The sequence below is a fragment of the Haliotis asinina genome, chromosome 2, assembly GCF_037392515.1.
Source record: "Haliotis asinina isolate JCU_RB_2024 chromosome 2, JCU_Hal_asi_v2, whole genome shotgun sequence".
In the NCBI taxonomy this organism is placed as follows: Eukaryota; Metazoa; Mollusca; class Gastropoda; order Lepetellida; family Haliotidae; genus Haliotis; species Haliotis asinina.
In genome coordinates, this window is record NC_090281.1 from 38817590 (window position 1) to 38838200 (window position 20611).

Sequence of the window (20611 nt, forward strand, 5' to 3'; positions counted from 1 at the left end):
GTACACATTTGTCAAGCCGTCCATATTTCAAACAAACATATTGGATACATGATATATGAGATCATTCTGTTAAGGGATTTCCAATGAGACATCAGAAAAGCAGTGAACACAGGTGGATCAGTCTGCAGGATCTAAATCTTGGTCCATAAACAAAGCTACTATGGACTCACCAAACCTGTGTTTCTCGTTATGGTGACTCCTTTTGTCCTTAATGAAGGGTATCAAACTTACACTGCATTATTACCCATCTGGGAAGGAAGACACAGGGTAGTATTTTTCCTGTACGTCCCTAGGGAAGTGACACCTTTTGATGAACACTGATTGGCTGCTTCAAAAAATAAACGATGTTATTTGTTATAAACAGTGCGCCAGAACTACTTCATTCATCTCACCAATTTATTCATTGTTTTATGCTCAAACTTTCTTGAAAACAAGAATTAGAAAAAATATTAGGCTTCTATCATGAAATGATAATTCATACCAAAATTCTTTATTAATTGTAACCAGTACAAGCAATATATTAGCATTCAAATATTAGGAAAATATGAATATAGAATATTAGTTTCATCATGTATCAGTAATAGCTTAGACAAGACTCCTCTCAAAAGTAGTAAAGTCTATCTCACAGACACTCTATTGAAAAAGGTATAAGTTATGACCACACAGTTTCACAGTTAGAATCCTAGCCTGAGGTAATCAGAACACCACTGTAAGACAAACCATTCACTAAGACAAGGGTTATGTCTAGACAGGTTAATAAACTGCTTTGAGGAGGTAAACATGCCATCACCTACAGTAAAATAACATTATGCAAACACCAGTTAAAGGTCGTTAAACATCCAGCCCAGAGTAAGCAATCAAGCACCCAGTAAATGTGCCAACAAGATTAATGCCACTTAGAATAGGATTAAAAGATTAAGTACTCCCCCTGTCTGGTCACTGAGGTTGTAATGGTAGGACACACCCCGTTTTGTTTATTCAGTATTTCATTGGCTGTTGTAGGTTACACCCATTTTTGTATCAGTCAGCAAATCAGAATCTTTGTATTGTTTAAATTGTAGTTAAATAGTCTCAAACTTCATTTGTCCAGCAGTAGGGTTTAGACTCCCAACACAGGTCAGCTCTAGCCCTCAGCCCAGAGGGTTGTACCGACTCTCTGTGGCCACCCTTGTTATTCAATAATTGTAATTAGCTTCTTGTGACTTCGGACTCTTTGCTGAGTTAATTCCCCCAAACAAACCAGCACGCCAGATAGATAAGGGATTTCACTGGTACCCTCACTTGGACCCGAGATCCATATCATAACACTTCTCCATAAACTCAGTTTTCTTTATTTATGAGTACATCACTGTAAACTGTTGGAATAACAGTCAAAACAAAAACCACAACATTGCGAAAGGTAATACAATATGCCTGCTTGAAATCATGTGATGCCTGAGAACATCTACTTCATTTTGACATCACACCTTGTGATTTCACGAACCATCCCTCTTCTGTTGTCAATGTAAACAAGCACAGTAACTTAGGTGACATAATCCCCGCAGCAAATTATCAAATTTATAAAACTTAAAGAGGAATGAAAATGATGCTAGTAGTTTAAGGTGAAGTTAAATGCATCTTCACAAGATGAAGCTTGGTGATGAATAAGAAAATCCAGCGACCAGTTCTTGACATATTGTGCTGACAAGCTTAACATGCTGGTGAAATCATCAAAGTGTCTACATGACCTTGAACATTAAGTGAAGGTCACCAAAATCTACTTGGCCCTGCACCTTCTCTAGATGAAGCTTCATGTCAAATGTGAAGAAAATCCAGAGAATGGTTCTTGAGGTATCTTGCTAACAAGCTTAACATGCAGCTTGACATGCTGAAATCTTCAAAGAGAGTGCGTGAGTGAGTTTAGTTTTACGCCACTTTCAGCAACATTCCAGCAATATCACAGTGGGGGACACCAGAAAATGGGCTTCACACACTGTACCCATATGGGGAAGAAATCTTCAAAGTGTTGAACTGACCTTGAAAATAAAGTGAAGGTCACCAAAATTGACTGGGCCCTTCCCCTTCCCTAGAATAAGCTTGGTGTTGAATGTGAAGAAAATTCTTCTGAAGAATGGTTCTTGAGATATCTCGCTCACAAGAGTAAAAGGTTAAAGTCACCTTGTTACTTTAAAATGAAGGTAAAGGTCATCAAACCTGGCTGAGAACAGTGTTTCAATATGGTGAACCTAGGTACCAAATATGAAAAGAATCTAGTGGATGGTTCTTAAGACATTCCAATTTGTACGTATGTGTGTACAACCGGATGGAGCCTAATACTATATATCCGCTTTGCGCTAAATGCATGGTGGGGAATAACAAATATGGTACCTTTGCTATCTCCAATAAATGTTAATGACAAAGTGAAGCTTGATTGCAGCATTTTGCAAAAAGTTGTTGATATGGTTCAGTTACTGAACACGTTCTTAGTATCTGCATCTAGGACTGAATAAGGCTAGATGTACACACGGGTCTTTTGGTCCACAGATGATCATCCGCATTATTGGATATCCGTGTTATAGTATCTATTACATAATGCGGAACATAGGCCAAGTAAAATCATATTTTCCAAGGACATAACAAAATGCTATTTCGTGTATTGTGCCCAGTCAAAACCATATCGTATCGTTGAAGGTGAAAATAAACAAACTTTGAAAATGAAAAGATATATATGTACAGGAAACTTGCAATAAAAAATCACTAGACATGATAACTTAATTGTTGTTCCTGCTATACCACCTGCTTTTCAACTAAACCGAAAGTAGCGATCAGCTGTGCACAGATGTTTTGGTCCAATGTACCGGTGATTCAGGTAAAAACGATCAGGTAATATTGCATCAAAGAACTTCTATTCCATTATCAGAATATTTCATATATGAAGCAGTTATATTGTAACAGATTATTATACATGGCCATCGGGTTAGTATATAATGCATGCTTTCTGCAAATATATTTAACATAACAATGAACACAGGCCGTTACCTGTCTGGATACATTTTACATAGGAGATAGTTTGTCAAGTCACCACTGACTTCCCAAGGTACTTGCAACTTTGATTGTAAAAAACAAAATGTTGGCCATTTAATTGTTAAAAGTGACTTCAATGAGTCAATAACGCGGTTCTCGGAGTCCATGGATTACGAGACTGAAATCTGTTCGTGATTGCTAAGAATAATCATATTTTCCAAGGACATAACAAAAATCAGACTCTCGCGATTGTGGTAAGCGGAAGTTGTATGTGTATGGAATGAGGTAATGTCATTCTCTCATGGTGCCTCCGCTGTTTCTGTCAACAGTCTTAATGAATAAAATTGGGATTGAATTTAATCAAATAAAATGTGGTTTCTGACAGCATTTGTTTTCAGATGACTGTGCTTTACTGTGCTATAGCACGGTGTGTTGAAATCATAGCAAACATTGTAAGTACTCACTATAACTCGACTGATGGCATGTCTTGTCTTTCATAAGTTACTTTTACAATGTTGTTATGATTATTATTGAGAAAAAAGCCTGCATGGTTTAAGCATCTGAAACACAATGGATATGTATGATAAACACTTCTCTTGCTAAGGCTCGAGAAATATGCAATAAATATAAGTCTGGAAAGATAATCTGTCATTCCCAGTCAGTCACTAGTTATTGTCCAAATCAGTTTTATCACAAATTTCATTGAATATTGTGTAAATCAATTTCATATGTATGTATTTCATATGTGTTTATAGATAAAACTGATATTTTATACATATCTTGACTCGTGCTTATTATGCTTATCTCCTTCTGTGTGAATGACAGTGGAAAACATGAATCCCTTGTAGTTCCATTGAAGAGGATGTAAAAGTTCACTCACCCATGAGTTGCCTCCCATGGATTTACAAGAAATCCCAAAGTGCCTTCTGTGGAGAATTTGTGAACACTTGACATCATGAGTCAGGAATCGGGATAAAGATAAAATAATTCAAATTCGATTTCAAATGGTTTGGGCAGTCACTCGACCTCCAAAGAATACATTCCCAGTGGATGTGGCAGTGACGTAAGACAATCTGTTGGTCTTCTGCGAGTGACGTCACAAATGGTCTACCAGGACGGGGGTGGTGCCAGCTTGATGGACACGTGTCTGGAGACTATGGATGGTCTGTCAACTGCATCCCATAACCCTCACAACATCAGTGACGGACGTTCCCATATTCAGCATGCCAATGGCACGTTCTCGCTGAATGCTTGACAGTCGTGGCATCGCAAATTAAAGAATAATTAACCATAAAACCGTGTTTTTCTGAGATGTCACTCTACTCTGCTACCATGAGATGAATCATATGTGTATCAATAGGTCACGTGACTTGTGGCACGTGGAAATGTGATTTTAGCGCGGAGTGCTCTCCAGCTTGCTACGTAGGCCCAACCAGTAGAATGAATGTGTGATGGAATGCCCTTGACAATGCATTTAACCATAATCACACGTCTTTCAAGAAAAGTTTCAAAACAATATTTGAAAAATAATGAGTGTCAAGTTTTTATTTTTGCTGAGTTTATTTTATTCAAGAAACGAATTGGGCACAAGATATCCAACTTAAATAAGCCCTCTCCACATAGTTACAACAGTATATTACAACAAATTCCAACAAGAGACAGACAAAGGATAAAGATATGTACAGAGTTAAGTAAATTGTTTAGTGTTATGGATGTACAGATTTAAAAACATTCTCATTTTCACTAAGCGAGAGAGCTGCATTGCCATTTGGTATGAGATAAATATCAGTGCATGCTCTATCATTCACAATATTTTCTAAAGAAGATAACATTTGTTCTCTTCTTATATATATTATGGACCTTCAAGAAAATAATGAAAAGCATTTTCTCAATTATGGCCACACTGACAAAGAGCATCATTTCTAACATTAATTCTAAGGAAATCTTAAATTAAGTGTCCTTGTCATATGTTTTAATGTTGTATGCAAAACATTTAGCTTCTTTTTCCCATATGAGAAGTATACGTGCACACATTTTTGTGTCACATGAACTGCTGTTTTAAAAGACACAACAGAGCTACAATTTCTGATAGCTGAGGGGATGTTATTCCACAGTTTAATTGTTGATGGAAAAAAGGATAAAGTCGAATATCATAGTCTTGTAAAGATTGGAGTGTAATTACTGGAGTTTCTTAATTCATAGTTCATTCAAATCCCTATTACAGGAGGGTGTACTGTAAATCATGAAATTAATGCGAGCATTTTATCAATGCTTCTGTACTCATCTCACATTATTCTAATGACGCATTTCAGTCTAACCATATCTACTACTGAGAAATCAATAAACCAAAATCTCTGGCAATCTTTATTGTCTCCAGCTTAGAATTCATCATAACGATGGAGAATGAAAAAACAATTCAGACATCTCTCATGAAATTAACTGACGAATTACCACTAATTTCAATGATACTAATTCATATCCACCAATTTTATTCAATGGCAAATTACTATTATGTAATAATAGCGGAAGCGTTGACCCTTCACATTACATCAATACAGGTCACTTCCTTAAAGGTATCTCAAGTCAAATGCAATGATCACTGGTAAATAACATTGGTATATAACAAGTGTGAAAAGAAACGAAACATCAAAGATTCCGGGTCTCACATTTTATCAACACAGATTCCAGAGCTCACATTAATTTCGTGACGCATTTTAGACAAGACCCTCACACTCGCATTAAAATTCATGATGCATAAATTTCATGATTTACAGTAAATCATGAAAACTTGGAGCAAGCGCTGTATGTATCTTATGAAGTAATGATAATTTTTTCACCCTTCTTCTCTCAGATAGTAATTCCCATCCCGTTTCAAACTATAATGCTATCTCATTTACATACACAATGAAAAGGAAGGGACCTGAACAGATCAATGTGGAACTCCTGCTTTTAAAACCAAAGACTTAGATAATGAGCCATGAACAAAAACTGACTGACAGCAAGCGCTTACATACCTGTCATATCAATCAAGTAAGTTTCCACTTACCCCGTACCTCTCCAGTTTAAGCATAAGCCCTCTGTGCCAAACTCTATCAAAGACCTTAGATACATCAAAAAGACCATACAATAGTGTTCTTTGTCATCAAGTGAAGTACAGATCTGGTTGTAAATTTCAACAAGTTGTTGTACAGTACATAGAGTGGCCACTCTGGTGGCCACTCCGGAATCTACATTGATATTTATATAACAAATCATTTGACACAAAGTAATTGTAAATATGTTTAAATACAACTCTTTCAAACAGTTTCCCAACACATCTTATAAGTGAGATAGGGCAATAATTTGATACAACTGAGTGATCACACTTCTTACATAGGGGCAATGTTTTCGTCCCGGGCATACATTGGTCCAGTATAAGAATAAGTGCCTGTAAGAATGAGTGTGACTTAATCTACAACTCCTTAACACATGCTAAACTTCCCAGGCTATAATAAAAATGTGTTCCTCAGTCGTCACTTTTTTCCCATCAAAAATTAAAAAAATATGCCCGTGAGACATTTAACTATTTTTATGCAGCCTAATATTTTCTAGTATGATGACATATTTTCTCTATAAAGCATGAATAAATACTCATCAAGATTAGAATATAAATATTCTTTTGCAAAATATTTACTTTACATCGCTGTTTTCTGTACTTAAAAAAATCAGACTTATTCAGTGTTCCGATGGCTTTTTTCCAAAGTCAATCCCGCTTCCTACTGTCACATCTAATATTTGAATCATACCATGGTTTGTCAGTAGGTATTATCATTACAATTCTAGATGGAATACATTGTTTGGTAAAATCAATAAAGCGTTCATAAAATGCACAGCAGGCATCATCTACATTAGAACAGTCACTAAACAACAACAACCAATCCATATTGCTAATAAGTGCATTCAGCTTGTCATAATCGCCATCTTTGTAACACCAGATCTTTCTAGGATATGCAGTCTTAGTAGATACATGCACATCTTGGGTGACAAAAGTGTGTTTGTGATCACTTATAGTTCTGTCAAAATCAATGACACCACTTTCTACAATATCAGCTTTATCACTGACTATAATTGGATGTAGTAGTGTTTTGGTTGTCCTTGTCATTCAAGTAGGTTCTGTTATGACTTTACGTAAGTTATTTCCGTTCAGAATATCTGTTAAGTTAAGATACAGAAAGTAGATTATCATTCAAATCACCAACAACTGTAACTTTACTTGAAATATCTAAAGCACCTTCAATACTATTATTGAATCTCCCCCATAACTTAGACGTATAACTTTCTGATCTGTAAACTCTACCTGCATAAGATGAGTGGGTTTTGTGGTAGAATAATGTAACCCAAATGGACTCATCAAATATATTTTCTAGGTTGTAAAGCCTATCAAGGCTTAGATTCTTAGAGATATACATCATTACACCACCCCCGAAACAATTTCTGTCCCTTCGTATCGGGTTGTGAAAACTTTCCCTAGCTAAAGTTTCATTATCAACACTTATATCTAGATAAGTCCCTGAGAAACACACTATGTCATATTCAAATAAGAATTCTGACACATAAGATAGCTTGTTACGTATGCATTCATGCATTCAAGTAAAAAATCAACAAGAAGCTGTCTTTCAGAATATAATTAATGGCATGACAATGCAGGATCTCTCAAAGGTTCTAAAGAAGACATCTGAACACAGAATATATACATTGATTCAGTGATGGATACACATGTACACAGAGATATACTTTGTGGAATATAAAAACAAAGGTGAGATAAAGAATAGTAAATACAAACAATAATACAGACATAGACTAATAGTAAGACAGACTGTTGATATACCAAGTACAAGTCATAAAAAGAATTCTACCATGACTCAAGAAAATACTGGATTCTGATTCGACATCCAGTCAAGTATTTTCCAATTTCACGTCAAATTTCAAACTTTCGCAAAATGTAAACACTGTCTCGTCCACCATTTGAAACTGTTGCGTAACTCTACTTCCACGTAAATAAGTAGGTCAGGCGATTCCATTATTGTGTAACCAAGGGGGTAGAGTATCACAGCAAACAGAACAATAGGCTGGTTTCAGTCGTGTAGAGTTGGGATTATTAAAAACAAGCTCTTACGCATTACATTATTGCATTGAATAAACAGTTGTTTGTTTTCTTTAGACAGAATATTTTCTATGTTGAAATGTTTAAAAAATATGAAGGACACAAACCACTCCCTTAACAGATGAGTTTAACTCGCTCTCATCCCCTGCCAGATCACGCATCCCTTGTCTTCCATAGAGCGAGGAATTTCGATGTTAAATGGGTCATGGCAGAATGGAGATAAACCTAGTGTGTTTGAAAATCAGCAACATGCTCTACTGAATTGATGGCAACTAGATATTACTACTGAAACCTCACACTGCACATTCGGTTCCAATTGAAATTTAGTTGCCATCAATTCAGGACAGCATGTCTCTGATTTTCAAACATACTAGGTTTATCTCCTAAATATTTCACACACTTACGTACATCTGAATTCCTACATACATACAATCCAAACATGAATGTGAGAACACAAGATAGTCACTAGTGTTACCTGAACTTGTCCAGGTTCGACTCATGCTGAATCACAATAATAGCTCCTTTCCACTGTTCACAGATAAACACTCTCCCATCATACGTCCAGGTGGAATATATCTTCTGATCCTTCTTCAGGTCTCTGGCCAACCTGAGCAAGTAATGCCTGTGCTTAGATCCTCGTTGATGTAGATACCGTCTCGTTTACTTCGACTTGTTCTTGATCACCTTGTAGGGGTCCCAGTAGCTCACAAATTCCTGTTCTGACCTCCCTGTCTCTTCCCCACTGCATGGCATCTGTCGATATCTGATGGTGGCGAGATATCCGGTTGTACATCCTTCAGCACATCTAGTACAAGCAGGTTAATGTCCTCTTCCTCCCATCCCCAGTCAGGTTCCTTGATTCCTGTGATCCTCACCGAGTTCCTCTGACAGTACTGATCAAACTCGTCGGTCTTGAACTGCAGTTCGTCTCTCAACTCCTGTATCTCCTGTTTGAGGAGGGCTACAACATCCTGGATGATGTCCTTCAGCGTTTCCTTTGCAACACTCAAAACGACTCCCTGAATTTCTGCTGTTGAGCTGGTAACATGAGGGCACTACTCAGCTTTGTCATGATCACATCCATTGAGGCCTCATTGATGTAAATATACATCTGGAAAAAAGTATTGCAACACCAAAATAATTAAAGGCTGGAATTTCTTTGACTTTGATAGTGACCTAGTTGTAGAAGAAAACTCGTACTTTTTCATCTCCTCCATCTGTTGCATCTCTCAAACACACCAATGCAAGAAGCATGCAGGAAAAAATGTTTAAGTCATGCACCAAGAACCCTATAAAAAGACACTTTAAAAACTTGATCAGTTCAGTACCGAATTCAAAGAGCACAACATTTCTGGGCACACGGGTGAAGAAAATGGGTCCTCCATAACTGTCGACAGCATGGAGATGGCAGATTATTGGAATGAGGAACGCTGGTATGTCACTGCGCCAAATTGGTGTTCAAATTGGTCATCATCCATCAACCATCAGCTGCATTTCGAAAAAGCATTGGGAAACTAATGATGTGAAGGACAGAAGGCGTTCTGGCAGACCTCGATGCACTTCTTACAGGGAAGACAGGGCCCTTCTGAGGCATGTGCGGCTTAATCCTTTTGTGCAGAGTAATGTTTTAAAACGAGAATGGCTGCCCAATCAACGAATTTCCAACAGAACTGTCCGGAATCGACTGAAAGCAGCAGGTCTTCATGCTTGAGTGCCTGTTAAACGTCCACTGCTAACTGCTGCTCACAAAGCTGATCGTCGGGCTGGTGTAGGGACCACAGGAATTGGAACTTGGCATCGTGGAGAAAAGTCCATCGGTCTGATGAGAGTAGGTTTTTACTCTTCATGACAGATGGCAGAACCCGTGTTTGGCGACAGAAAGGCACCGCTTACACACAGAGGAACATTATGGAACAGGTCCCATTCTGCAGTGGATCTTTGATGGTATGGGGACGTTTCTCCTACGATTGCAAACTGCCTCTGGTGACTGTAAGGGGGAACCTCAATGGCGTTAAGTATCAAAGAGACATCTTGCAACAGGTCGTTGTTCCACACTTTGACAACCATCCTCTCCGTACAAGGCCTGTTTTTATGGATGATAACGCCTGACCTCACAAATCTGCACAAATCGCGATTATCTTCGTCAGGAAGCCATTACAACATTACCCTGGCCTGTACGAAGCCCTGACATGAATTAAATTGAGCATGTGTGGGACATTTTGGGCATAGGATACGACAAAGACAACCTCCAGTTCAAAATCTCGCACAGCTTGATGTGGCTCTCCATCAGGAATGGAACCAATTGTCTCAAAGGCAAATCCAACGCCTTGTTCTGTCAATGACAAGGCATGTTGCTGCAGTTGTTGCTTGCTTACGGAGGTTACACCAGATGTTGATATTCTTGTCTGATTTAAGGACTTCAACAGTAATTCTAGTGACATTAGTGTTCCATTAACTTCTGACCAATATAGTACCTTACTGCTATGACCATAGTTATTCTGCAACCGGTTTTGTGTGTTTTGTGTGATTGTTTTAAAACGACAAGAATGGATTGAAAATATGGCAGAATACATGCAGTTTTGTCTATTTATCTCACAATGATGGGTTTTAGTCCATTTTTTTGCACAACCATATCATACAATTAGTATATGTCACAGCAGATTTCCAAAATCCTAGTGTTGCAATACTTTTTCCAGATGTATAGATAGTGTAGATGGGTAGGAGTGATCCTGGTTGTGGTCGCCCTGACATGTCCTGCTCTATTGTGTGTGGGTTGCCATCTTGGTTTGCATTGTTGATATTGCCGTACTGCAGGATCCAAAAGTAAACACTTCATGTAAATCCAACTACAGTGTCGGCTGAACCAGTGGCTTCAGTGGCTTCAGTGGTAGAAGATCTACTGGAGAACCAGAGGGCTTCTTCTCACGGTTGCTCCTCTGTGGCGCAGTCTGACTCTTGGTGTGGGTGCTCTTTCTTCCTTGTCTCTCTCGTGAAGATATTTCTGTAGATTTCTGTGGAAAGTGCCACACACAATTCTTTACACCCTAACAAAGGTTCTTGTGATCTTCCTGGTAATCACAAGTCACTTGCAGTTCACATCAGACTCACAATATGATCAATTACAACACACAAACGGAGAGCAATCTCACACACATCCTACACCTGTCGCCATCTTGGTTAAAGGAGCCATCTGTGAGGAGGTTGGTTGAAGAGGTTTATGCTCTCTTTTGCAGGTGTCAACAAGTTTTCACCTACATATGAATCACCACATTCACAGTTCATATTGTTAATCACTCCTTTTTAGTGGAGAGTTGGTTATAGCCATTGGCTTGGAGGATGGTCATGAGGGTTGGAGAGCCAGAGAAGATGGTGCTGATGCCTGCTTGGTGCTTTAGGAGGCTGCTGACTTGATGGGAGGTCTTGCCAATATAAGGAAGAGTAATTCTAATGGGGGCAGCCGCTTGCTTAGTCAGTTTAGGTTTGTCCTGACCAGATTAGGTGTTTCAAGTCCACATTGAAATGCCTGAAAAACATCTTTGAGATTACTGCCCAACAATATCATAAACTTGAGTAAAAGTGCACGAAAATATTCGCCCTTTAATGCTGATGTAAGTAGACTATCCCTCTGGTAGTTGCTTCTTACTCTTCACTGAAGATAATGCAGTCATCATCTTATACAGATGTTCTGATGAGGTTTCCATATTTCCTCAGTGTTGTTACCGGTTGTCAGTAGTAACAGGTCTCAGTGAAGCATTGTAGTATATTCTTGAAAAAACAAGTTGTGTTGTAAAACACAAACCGGTTGCTGTAGAGTTGATAACTTCTCTGCAGTGTTGATTTGCTGAATCAAATCATTTATTGAAATGAATGTTAGCCCGATAACCATTGGGACTGATGCGATGTCTCGATGAGGAACTGCGATGTCAGTATGTCCTTTGAGTACTTGTAAACAGTACAGAAGCGATGTCTAATGCAAAAGATCTGAATGTAGCTGCATACGTGCAAGGCAGACATCATCTTCTTCATGCAAGTTAACCAGTCTGCTGTCTACAAATGTTATGTTCGCAACTATAAGCAAGATGGAGATTCATTCATGGTGCTTTCATGAACGTTGTCTGACATCATTGGGTTCTGGCATGCACCTCTTTCTTCAGGCAAACACTGATCCAACACAGCCATTATCTGCTTTATAACTTGCTTCATGAAAATGCCTGGGATAAAGTTCTTTGATGTGGACTGAACTTGATGGAATGTGGTCTAGGCGTCTTCATCTTCTGGAAGCAACCATACTATGCTGATCCTGAAGACAGACGGTGGTACATCATCAATCATCTGCATTGTAAACTACCTCAAAATATCACCCAGGTTGAAGTTCTGTGTTGTAAGCTGGAACTAATGCTGTATGCATGAGAATTTGGGAATGTTGAGACTTCATCTGTGATTTTTTGCGACTACGATGATTCTACGCAGGAGTTGTCTCTGATGACGGATGTTTGCATTGCAGGAGGCTGGACTTGAAATAGCTGCACATCTGCTGTAGTTGTAGACGATGATCGTCTCATCATGGAGGTGGTCTGCAATGATGTTCCAGTAGGTCTTACAGGAACTTCAGGCAGCAGTAATGAAGGCTTCGGCAAGTGTCAAAATGTCTTCATTGAATGACGTCTGGAATGGGACACGGGTATGTCCTGACCAGCAACATAGGCCTGCCCCTGCAACACATTCAGCAGATCATCTGAGGTAGACAACAGTAGACAACAATAGACAGTTACCAGCAATACCTCCAGTTTTATCACCAGTGACTTCAGATGACTTCCTCTCCTGGACTGCATGTCAAACAAATAACAGTGAAATCGCAATTCTGATAAATTAATACAATATCTGCAACAAAGGCTGGAAGAACAATGATTAATGCAATTATGGGCATTGGGGGTGAGGATCAGCCACTGATAACTGCAGTGACTGCACGATATCATTAAACATAAACAAAGTATATATGATGAAAAAATGTCACAAAAAAGAATTTTTATACAACCTAAAAGCAAACACAGCGTAATTTGGATAAAAGGGTCTAAATATAAAAGGATACATAGTGTCATATTGAAGGAACCCCAGTGCTCCCCAAACCATCCGGCTGGGCGATGAAGGAGAGAGTGACAAGCATGGATAGTCATGTGACAGTTTTGGAAAGAAAGTATTCAAGGGAGGCAACTCGTGGGTGAGTGAACTTTTACATCCTTTTCAAGGGAAGTACATGGGATTCAAGTGTTCCACTATCATTTCTACAGAAGAAAGAGATAAGCATAACAAGCATGAGTCATGATAACGAAAAATTATTGTTTTCACACATGAAATAGAAGATCACAGGATGCCTTCATATCACAATCACATGATCTTAAATGGTGATTCATCAAACAGTTTGATATGTAAGATGGCAGGTTTTCTATTTCTGTTTCATTTAGAGCACACATCTTCTGTGTTCCTGTGTGTTCAAACTCAGAATCACTGGAGCAGAACGTATGTAGGATATAAGAGAATACTGATAGCTTGTGATACAATTTCCAAATAGACGAGGAGAAGTAGGAGCTCACCTTGTCTTCCCAATGTGGATAGATGTCAGATAGGAAAGACACATACTCCATCATAGCTTTCTTGCGACTCATGGTTCCCAGCTTCTTCCATGCCTCCCTGGAGTAAAAGAGTTTCAAAGATAAACTTACTGTTTTCAGTTTTGCAGTCCTTTGTTGTTGATTTAAGACCACCAAATGTAATTTAAAAACTGTACTCTTTAACACGACTATTAGGAGTTTCAAAACCAGACTTTTTTCTGGAAATTACTTGGAATCGTCCAGTTGAGGGACACGTTGTGTAATGAACAAAACAAGACATTTTCAACAACATTAATGCCATATTTCAGGAACCAGTATGCTTGTTGTCTTTACATGGATAGAAAAATACAGTTTATCCTGTTAGCAAGTACAATTATTTGATCTTTCTTAAGCGAATCACTGATCTGCCTAGTGTAAGTCAATCGACTCATCCGAATTCAAGACGATAACTCACAAAAGCTTAGTTGCCACTAACTTTATCAACAGTGTAATATGACGTTTCAAACAAAACTACCCTGTTCACAGCCCCAAACTTGTAATAGGAGTCTGGACATCAACAGACTTTGCATTGTGTGTTATCATAGAGAAATTAATAGCAAAGCTTGTTCTATTGATCCAAGGTCTTTCCACTCTCTGCTGCGAGATGAACGACAATTGAAAACAATGTAGAACAATGTAGTTTTAACAAAGCATATTTATTCTAATAACATAATATAAAAAAAGACATCTATTCAACACAATAATGCTGCACCATCCTAGACGGACATGGTTGCACTTCAAGAAGCACGAAAAGTTCACAGTGTAAGAAGTCAGTTTACAATTCTCACATCTGCTGGTAAAATCGACTAAATTCTGGAGTATACGTCTAACTTCCACGCAACAGCAACGTGCATCACATCTAACAATTGCTACATGTCACACCTGTGGGAAACATAGACAGTGGCAGTGGAAGGATTGGACATTACGTCCAGGATGGAAGTGGTCAGACTAGGATGTGTGGGCCTACATGTGTTGTCAATGTCATGGTCGCTAAGATATAGACTTGGGTTGAAGTATCGTGTCATTTGAGCTGCTGACAAATTTTCCAACTTCAAAAATTCTTCACTAGGATGAGGGTCAAGAAAATCTTCAAACCATTTGCTTTTTATTTCAAAAGCATCAAATATATGGCAGTAGTAGAAATCGCTGATGTACAATGTTCATAAGAGAACATGACAAATTCAGAATTGAGGCAGTGAATTAGGCTTTATTTCAGCGGATGATACATAAGAAATACAATACTGACATGCTAGACACAATGGTTTGTATTAATTTATCTTGCATTCACAGAGCTCTAGATAGGGCTCATATTTGCGTATTTTACTCAGTAAAAATCACATTTAATCGAGTAATTAGACTGGGAGTACAATAAAACATGTAAGAATAACTTAAAACCCAATGGGTCTATAATGCCTTGCATATTTTACTCAAATAACTAAACTGGCTTGCGTATGATTCGTCGTGGTGCATAGACACTACAACAGCATTAGCAAATGGCAGGACATGCCTATGTAAATTTTATATTGTAAACTGAAATAAGGTCTAAATACAATGTGTCTGTAATTTCCGGAAGTTTGCAGCCTTCAAAGTAATCTCGCGAGAGAAAAGAAGATCTCGTCCTCATTTCTTTGGCTTCCAAATGAAATACAGTCAAATTTTAGCTGTTGGTTTTAACGACTGTCTCGTCTTTCCTCTGTACAGTATTATTTTGTTTGTACGTAGTACTCTAGTGTAGTTTTGAGAACGCAGTTTGCTCGTACCATTAGGGTTCAGTATCAGTGGAACTATCAACATGTCCAAGCCCAGTTGGGCTACCTAATACAGCCAAAATGACGAACTACAGGAACAAAGCCAAATGGCAAGAAACCCTAATCCCCCAAAGCGCCAAGAGGCACCACCAGATAGCCAAGAGGAAGCACCTTCTAGCCATTGAGCAGAACATTACACCCATGGGGCTGAAAATGGCGTACAAATAATGGCAGACAGGTCCTTCGGACGTTTTCGACCAAGGTCATAAGAGAAAACGCGAGAGGAAAGGTTTCACGATCCCTAGAAAATGTGCGCATGTGAGGACCACGTCAATGTCATTGTCCAGCAAGTCGGATGACTCATTCAGCAATTCATCAGTGTCGTCGGACTCATCAAGCGTGTTAACCAGCGATTCGGACTCTAGCGTAGAAATAGTCAAAAAGAAATCAAAATTGAGAAAAAAGAAAAAGCACCAGTATCGAGAAACATGCCAGTTCATGAGATACAACATGGCGGACAACTATGTTCGGTTTCCGCCGTCATCTACGAAGGCAAGCCTATCCATTGCAGACGACATCGTGCAATATGCCTCAAGACATGTTCAATACATACAAGAAGGAAGAGGTGTTGGAAAACTCAATGCTCGAGGAGAATCCAATTTCCAAAGGCTTTCAAGTCCAGAAATTGGACGACGAATGGCAAGACATGCTAGAAGAAGGCAAGTGTGCACCTATCAAAGCCACGGAAGCGGCTCTAAAGCGCATACAGTCGAATGTCATGGGGCCCCTATCCAAAATATGGGCCACTATGGAAAACGTGAGAAAAAGTGGGAGAGAACACCTAGAAATTCATGACTTTCTAGCACTTACAGAAAAATCTGTGTGTCTGTTAGGGCAGGCAAATGTGGACAGTTTTTCACAGGAGGCTCAACATACTATGGAAAGTTATGAAAAGCCAGAGGAAAGCCCAGCGTTTCCTGACAAAGAACGCCAAGTATCTATCGTCAAAGAAACTGTTTGGTCGCTAATTCTACAAGAAACTGGATAAAGTATCCAAAGACCGTAAGAAGCGGAGGTCAATCAAAAATCAATTTGCATATCCTCCTAGGAGACCAAGGCCATTCAGACAAGACAGGGACAGAATTTTTCAAGCGCCCTTTCAAGGGAGGCCTCTCTTCAAGAACAGCGGTGGAGGCCAATTCCCGCATGCCACTACAGCCACCCACAGAGGACTGCGCAGCAGAGGCCATACCAACAACAGCCAAAACAAAAGGTATGTCACTTTCTTTACCAACTTCACAAATAATGCATGCCCAGTCTTTGGAATACCCCTTAAAGACCGTCATGTCACAGATCCATCCTCAGATAAACCAGCTAGGTCTGTTGCACACACATAAACACAACAGAAATGGGAGGGCGCATCAGGCATTTCATAAACAAGTGGGAGAAGATATCCAAAGACCCATCCATTTTACAAATGGTAGCAGGGTACAAAATAGACTTCAATCATAGACCATACCAGCACAGGACGGTTACACAACTGACAATGTCCAATCAAGACAAACACATCACTTCAACAGAGATAGACAAAATGGTACAGATGGGAGCAGTTTACAAAGTCTTGCCACACACATCACAATTCCTGAGCACAATCTTCGTAACAAAAAAGAAGTCGGGAAGGTACCGACCAGTGTTCAATGCAAAAGAATTGAACAAGTTTGTGGCTTATCAGCATTTCAAGATGGAAGGAATGGTGACAGTGACAGAGATATTGATGGAGAACGACTTTATGATAAAACTGGGCCTGAAGGCATATATTTCTGTGTACCAATACACAACAAACACAAACAATTTGTAAGCTTCCAGTGGATAACAGACACTTATCAGTTCCAGTGCCTTCCATTCGGTTTGGCATCAGCACCCAGAGTCTTCAAGAAACTCATGAAACATATCATATCCATACTACGACGTCTGGGTATGAGGATCGTAAAATACTTAGATGACCTGATTATCGCCAATCAGAACCAGGAACACCTTATCATGGACAAGAACTCCACCATCCTGTTACTACACAGACTGGGCTTCATGATCAACTGGAAAAAGTCCATGCTGGAACCATCACAACAGATAGAGTTCCTGGGGTTCAATATAGACACAACAATGACCCTTGCCCTTCCATAAGACAAAACAGACAAGATAATACAGGAATGCAGAACAATGATCCTCCAGGACAACACTACAGCACAAGAATTAGCAAAATTAATAGGGAGGCTCACAGCCTCAATAATGGCAATTCTCCCAGCTTCTTCACACTACAGGAGGCCACAAATGTTGAAGATCCAAGTATTATAACAACAAAAGCACTACAACAGCATGATCAAAATCTCAGACGTGTGCAAAAAAATATCAATAACCGCAGAGCACCTCCCAGGGAAGACGAATTGGATGACAGACTGGGAATCAAGGCATTTCACAGATGCCAGCAATTGGATGCTGAAGAAGTCAGTCTTCGACCAGATTAATCAGCTATGGGGACCACTACAAATTGACCTGTTGGCAGACAGACTGAATCACCAAATCGACATTTGTGCCATGTTGGAGACCAGACCCCCAATCAACCACAGTAGACGCTTTCTTGATTCCGTGGATAGACAAGCAGGCTTATGCTTTACCCCCATTCTGCATGAAAGGGAGATGCTTGGCAAAGGTACGCAAAGAAAATCAACAATTGTTATGATAGCCCCAACCTGGCAGAGCCAACCTTGGTTTCCTGTGAAGATGAACATGTTAGTCGAAGAGCCGGTGACACTATCACTATACAGCGATCTCCTGACATCAACCACAGGGGAAGTACACCCACTAATAATACAACAAAAAATTACACTAGCGGCATGGAAAGTGTCAGGGAATGATACAGATCAGAAGGCATTTCTGAAACAGCAGCAGCCTTATTGTCTGAGTCACAACAAAAGGGAACCAGACAAGCTTACAATAGCGTCTGGAAAAGGTGGATTAGTTGGTGTGTTGAAAGGGAAAGTTTATCCGCTTCAGATCAAGACACACCTACAACACCATTCATAGATACCGATCAGCTATTTCAAACATACACCCAGACATTAATGGGATGCCAGTAGGTCAGTGTGACGCCGTTAAAGAAACAATGACAGCCATGGGATGTCAGCATAGTATTGAACTACATTTCAAGGCTAGGACAGAATATGGCTACCAGACAAAAACTTGACACACAAATTGGCTATGTTACTGGCATTAACTAATGCTAGTCGAGCCTCTGAAATACACAGCATCAACCCAGAACACATCCAAGGCTTGGGAGACTAAGTGGAATTGACCCTAATCAGACCCACAAAAACTAGAAAAGTTGGCTACAACCAGGAAAAATAACACTCTATCCGTTCACGCAAACTACGCTAGATCCAATTATCACACTTAAAGACTATCTACCATGCACAAAACATTGGCGTACAAACCCAGAACAAAAGCAACAGCTATTCCTAGGGTGCATAACTCCACACAAACCAGTCGTCACATGTACCATTTCCAACTGGTTGAAGAACATTATGTCACTGGCAGCGATTGATGTGGACAAATTCCACGCTCAATCAACAAGGGCAGCGGCTTCCTCGAAAGCCAAAGCTCAGGGAATGTCAGTAGAGGACATCATGAAACGTGCAAAGTGGTCAAAAGCCGGCACATTTAACAGGTTCTACAACAAACAAATTGATGTCTCGGACTCTAGCTTATTCGCTACGAAAGTATTACACAGGTAACTTTAAACCATCTTATTTAGACCTTATTTCAGTTTACGACATAAAACTGGGAATTTTATAGGCAGCGTAAACTGAAATAAGGTCTAAATCCCACCCAATTAATTTATTAGGTACTATTTTTACCTACATATATATAGCATTATGTTAAAAAAACTATGCTATGACACGGTTGTTGCCATTAACCCTAGCATCGTATTCGCGTGATAATTAATAATGGCATCGACGAGACATTATTGAACTGAACAGTTAAGATCTGGATGCTGCGGATGACCCTCTACAAGGAGAAAAAAACGAACCCTTGCCAGACCCGGACCAGCAACAAACAGATACAAGTCTTATTCAGGGATCTGATGTATAGTAGAATCTTCAGTGCAATACATGTTCAACGCCTGCCTTTAAAGGCTCAGTCAGTGTGACTGGAAGGATAGTAACAAGTGCCAAAGCTCGAAACCTTTAGTCTAGTTTAGTCAGATGGCTCGGAGGATAGAAGAGGAGACTGTCTCACAGACCTTCTTTTTCTACATTACATGTCTAGTCACAGTTCATTGTGAACATACATGTGCTAATAACCAAAATTACGTATCTGAGATTTAGTAAATGTTGAGTGTGAGTAAAAACCTGGTGTTATGTCGTTTGTCAGCCCTAGAAATGAGGACGAGATCACCCAATTAATTTATTAGGTACTATTTTTACCTACATATATATAGCATTATGTTAAAAAAACTATGCTATGACACGGTTGTTGCCATTAACCCTAGCATCGTATTCGCGTGATAATTAATAATGGCATCGACGAGACATTATTGAACTGAACAGTTAAGATCTGGATGCTGCGGATGACCCTCTACAAGGAGAAAAAAACGAACCCTTGCCAGACCCGGACCAGCAACAAACAGATACAAGTCTTATTCAGGGATCTGATGTATAGTAGAATCTTCAGTGCAATACATGTTCAACGCCTGCCTTTAAAGGCTCAGTCAGTGTGACTGGAAGGATAGTAACAAGTGCCAAAGCTCGAAACCTTTAGTCTAGTTTAGTCAGATGGCTCGGAGGATAGAAGAGGAGACTGTCTCACAGACCTTCTTTTTCTACATTACATGTCTAGTCACAGTTCATTGTGAACATACATGTGCTAATAACCAAAATTACGTATCTGAGATTTAGTAAATGTTGAGTGTGAGTAAAAACCTGGTGTTATGTCGTTTGTCAGCCCTAGAAATGAGGACGAGATCTCATTTTCTCGCACGAGATTACTCTGAAGGCTGCCAACTTCCGGAAGTT

General features: G+C 39.4%; 1 protein-coding gene across 2 annotated transcripts in view; it reads right to left on the reverse strand.

The window, feature by feature from the left end:
• LOC137273700 (acyl-CoA-binding domain-containing protein 6-like) overlaps positions 1–20611 on the reverse strand; it is a 211338-nt gene that overhangs the window by 113599 nt on the left and 77128 nt on the right. For both annotated transcript variants that reach the window (XM_067806498.1, XM_067806499.1), the window contains one exon: positions 13738–13834. In XM_067806498.1, coding sequence (XP_067662599.1) covers positions 13738–13834 — 97 coding nt within the window. The remainder of the gene's footprint in view (positions 1–13737; positions 13835–20611) is intronic.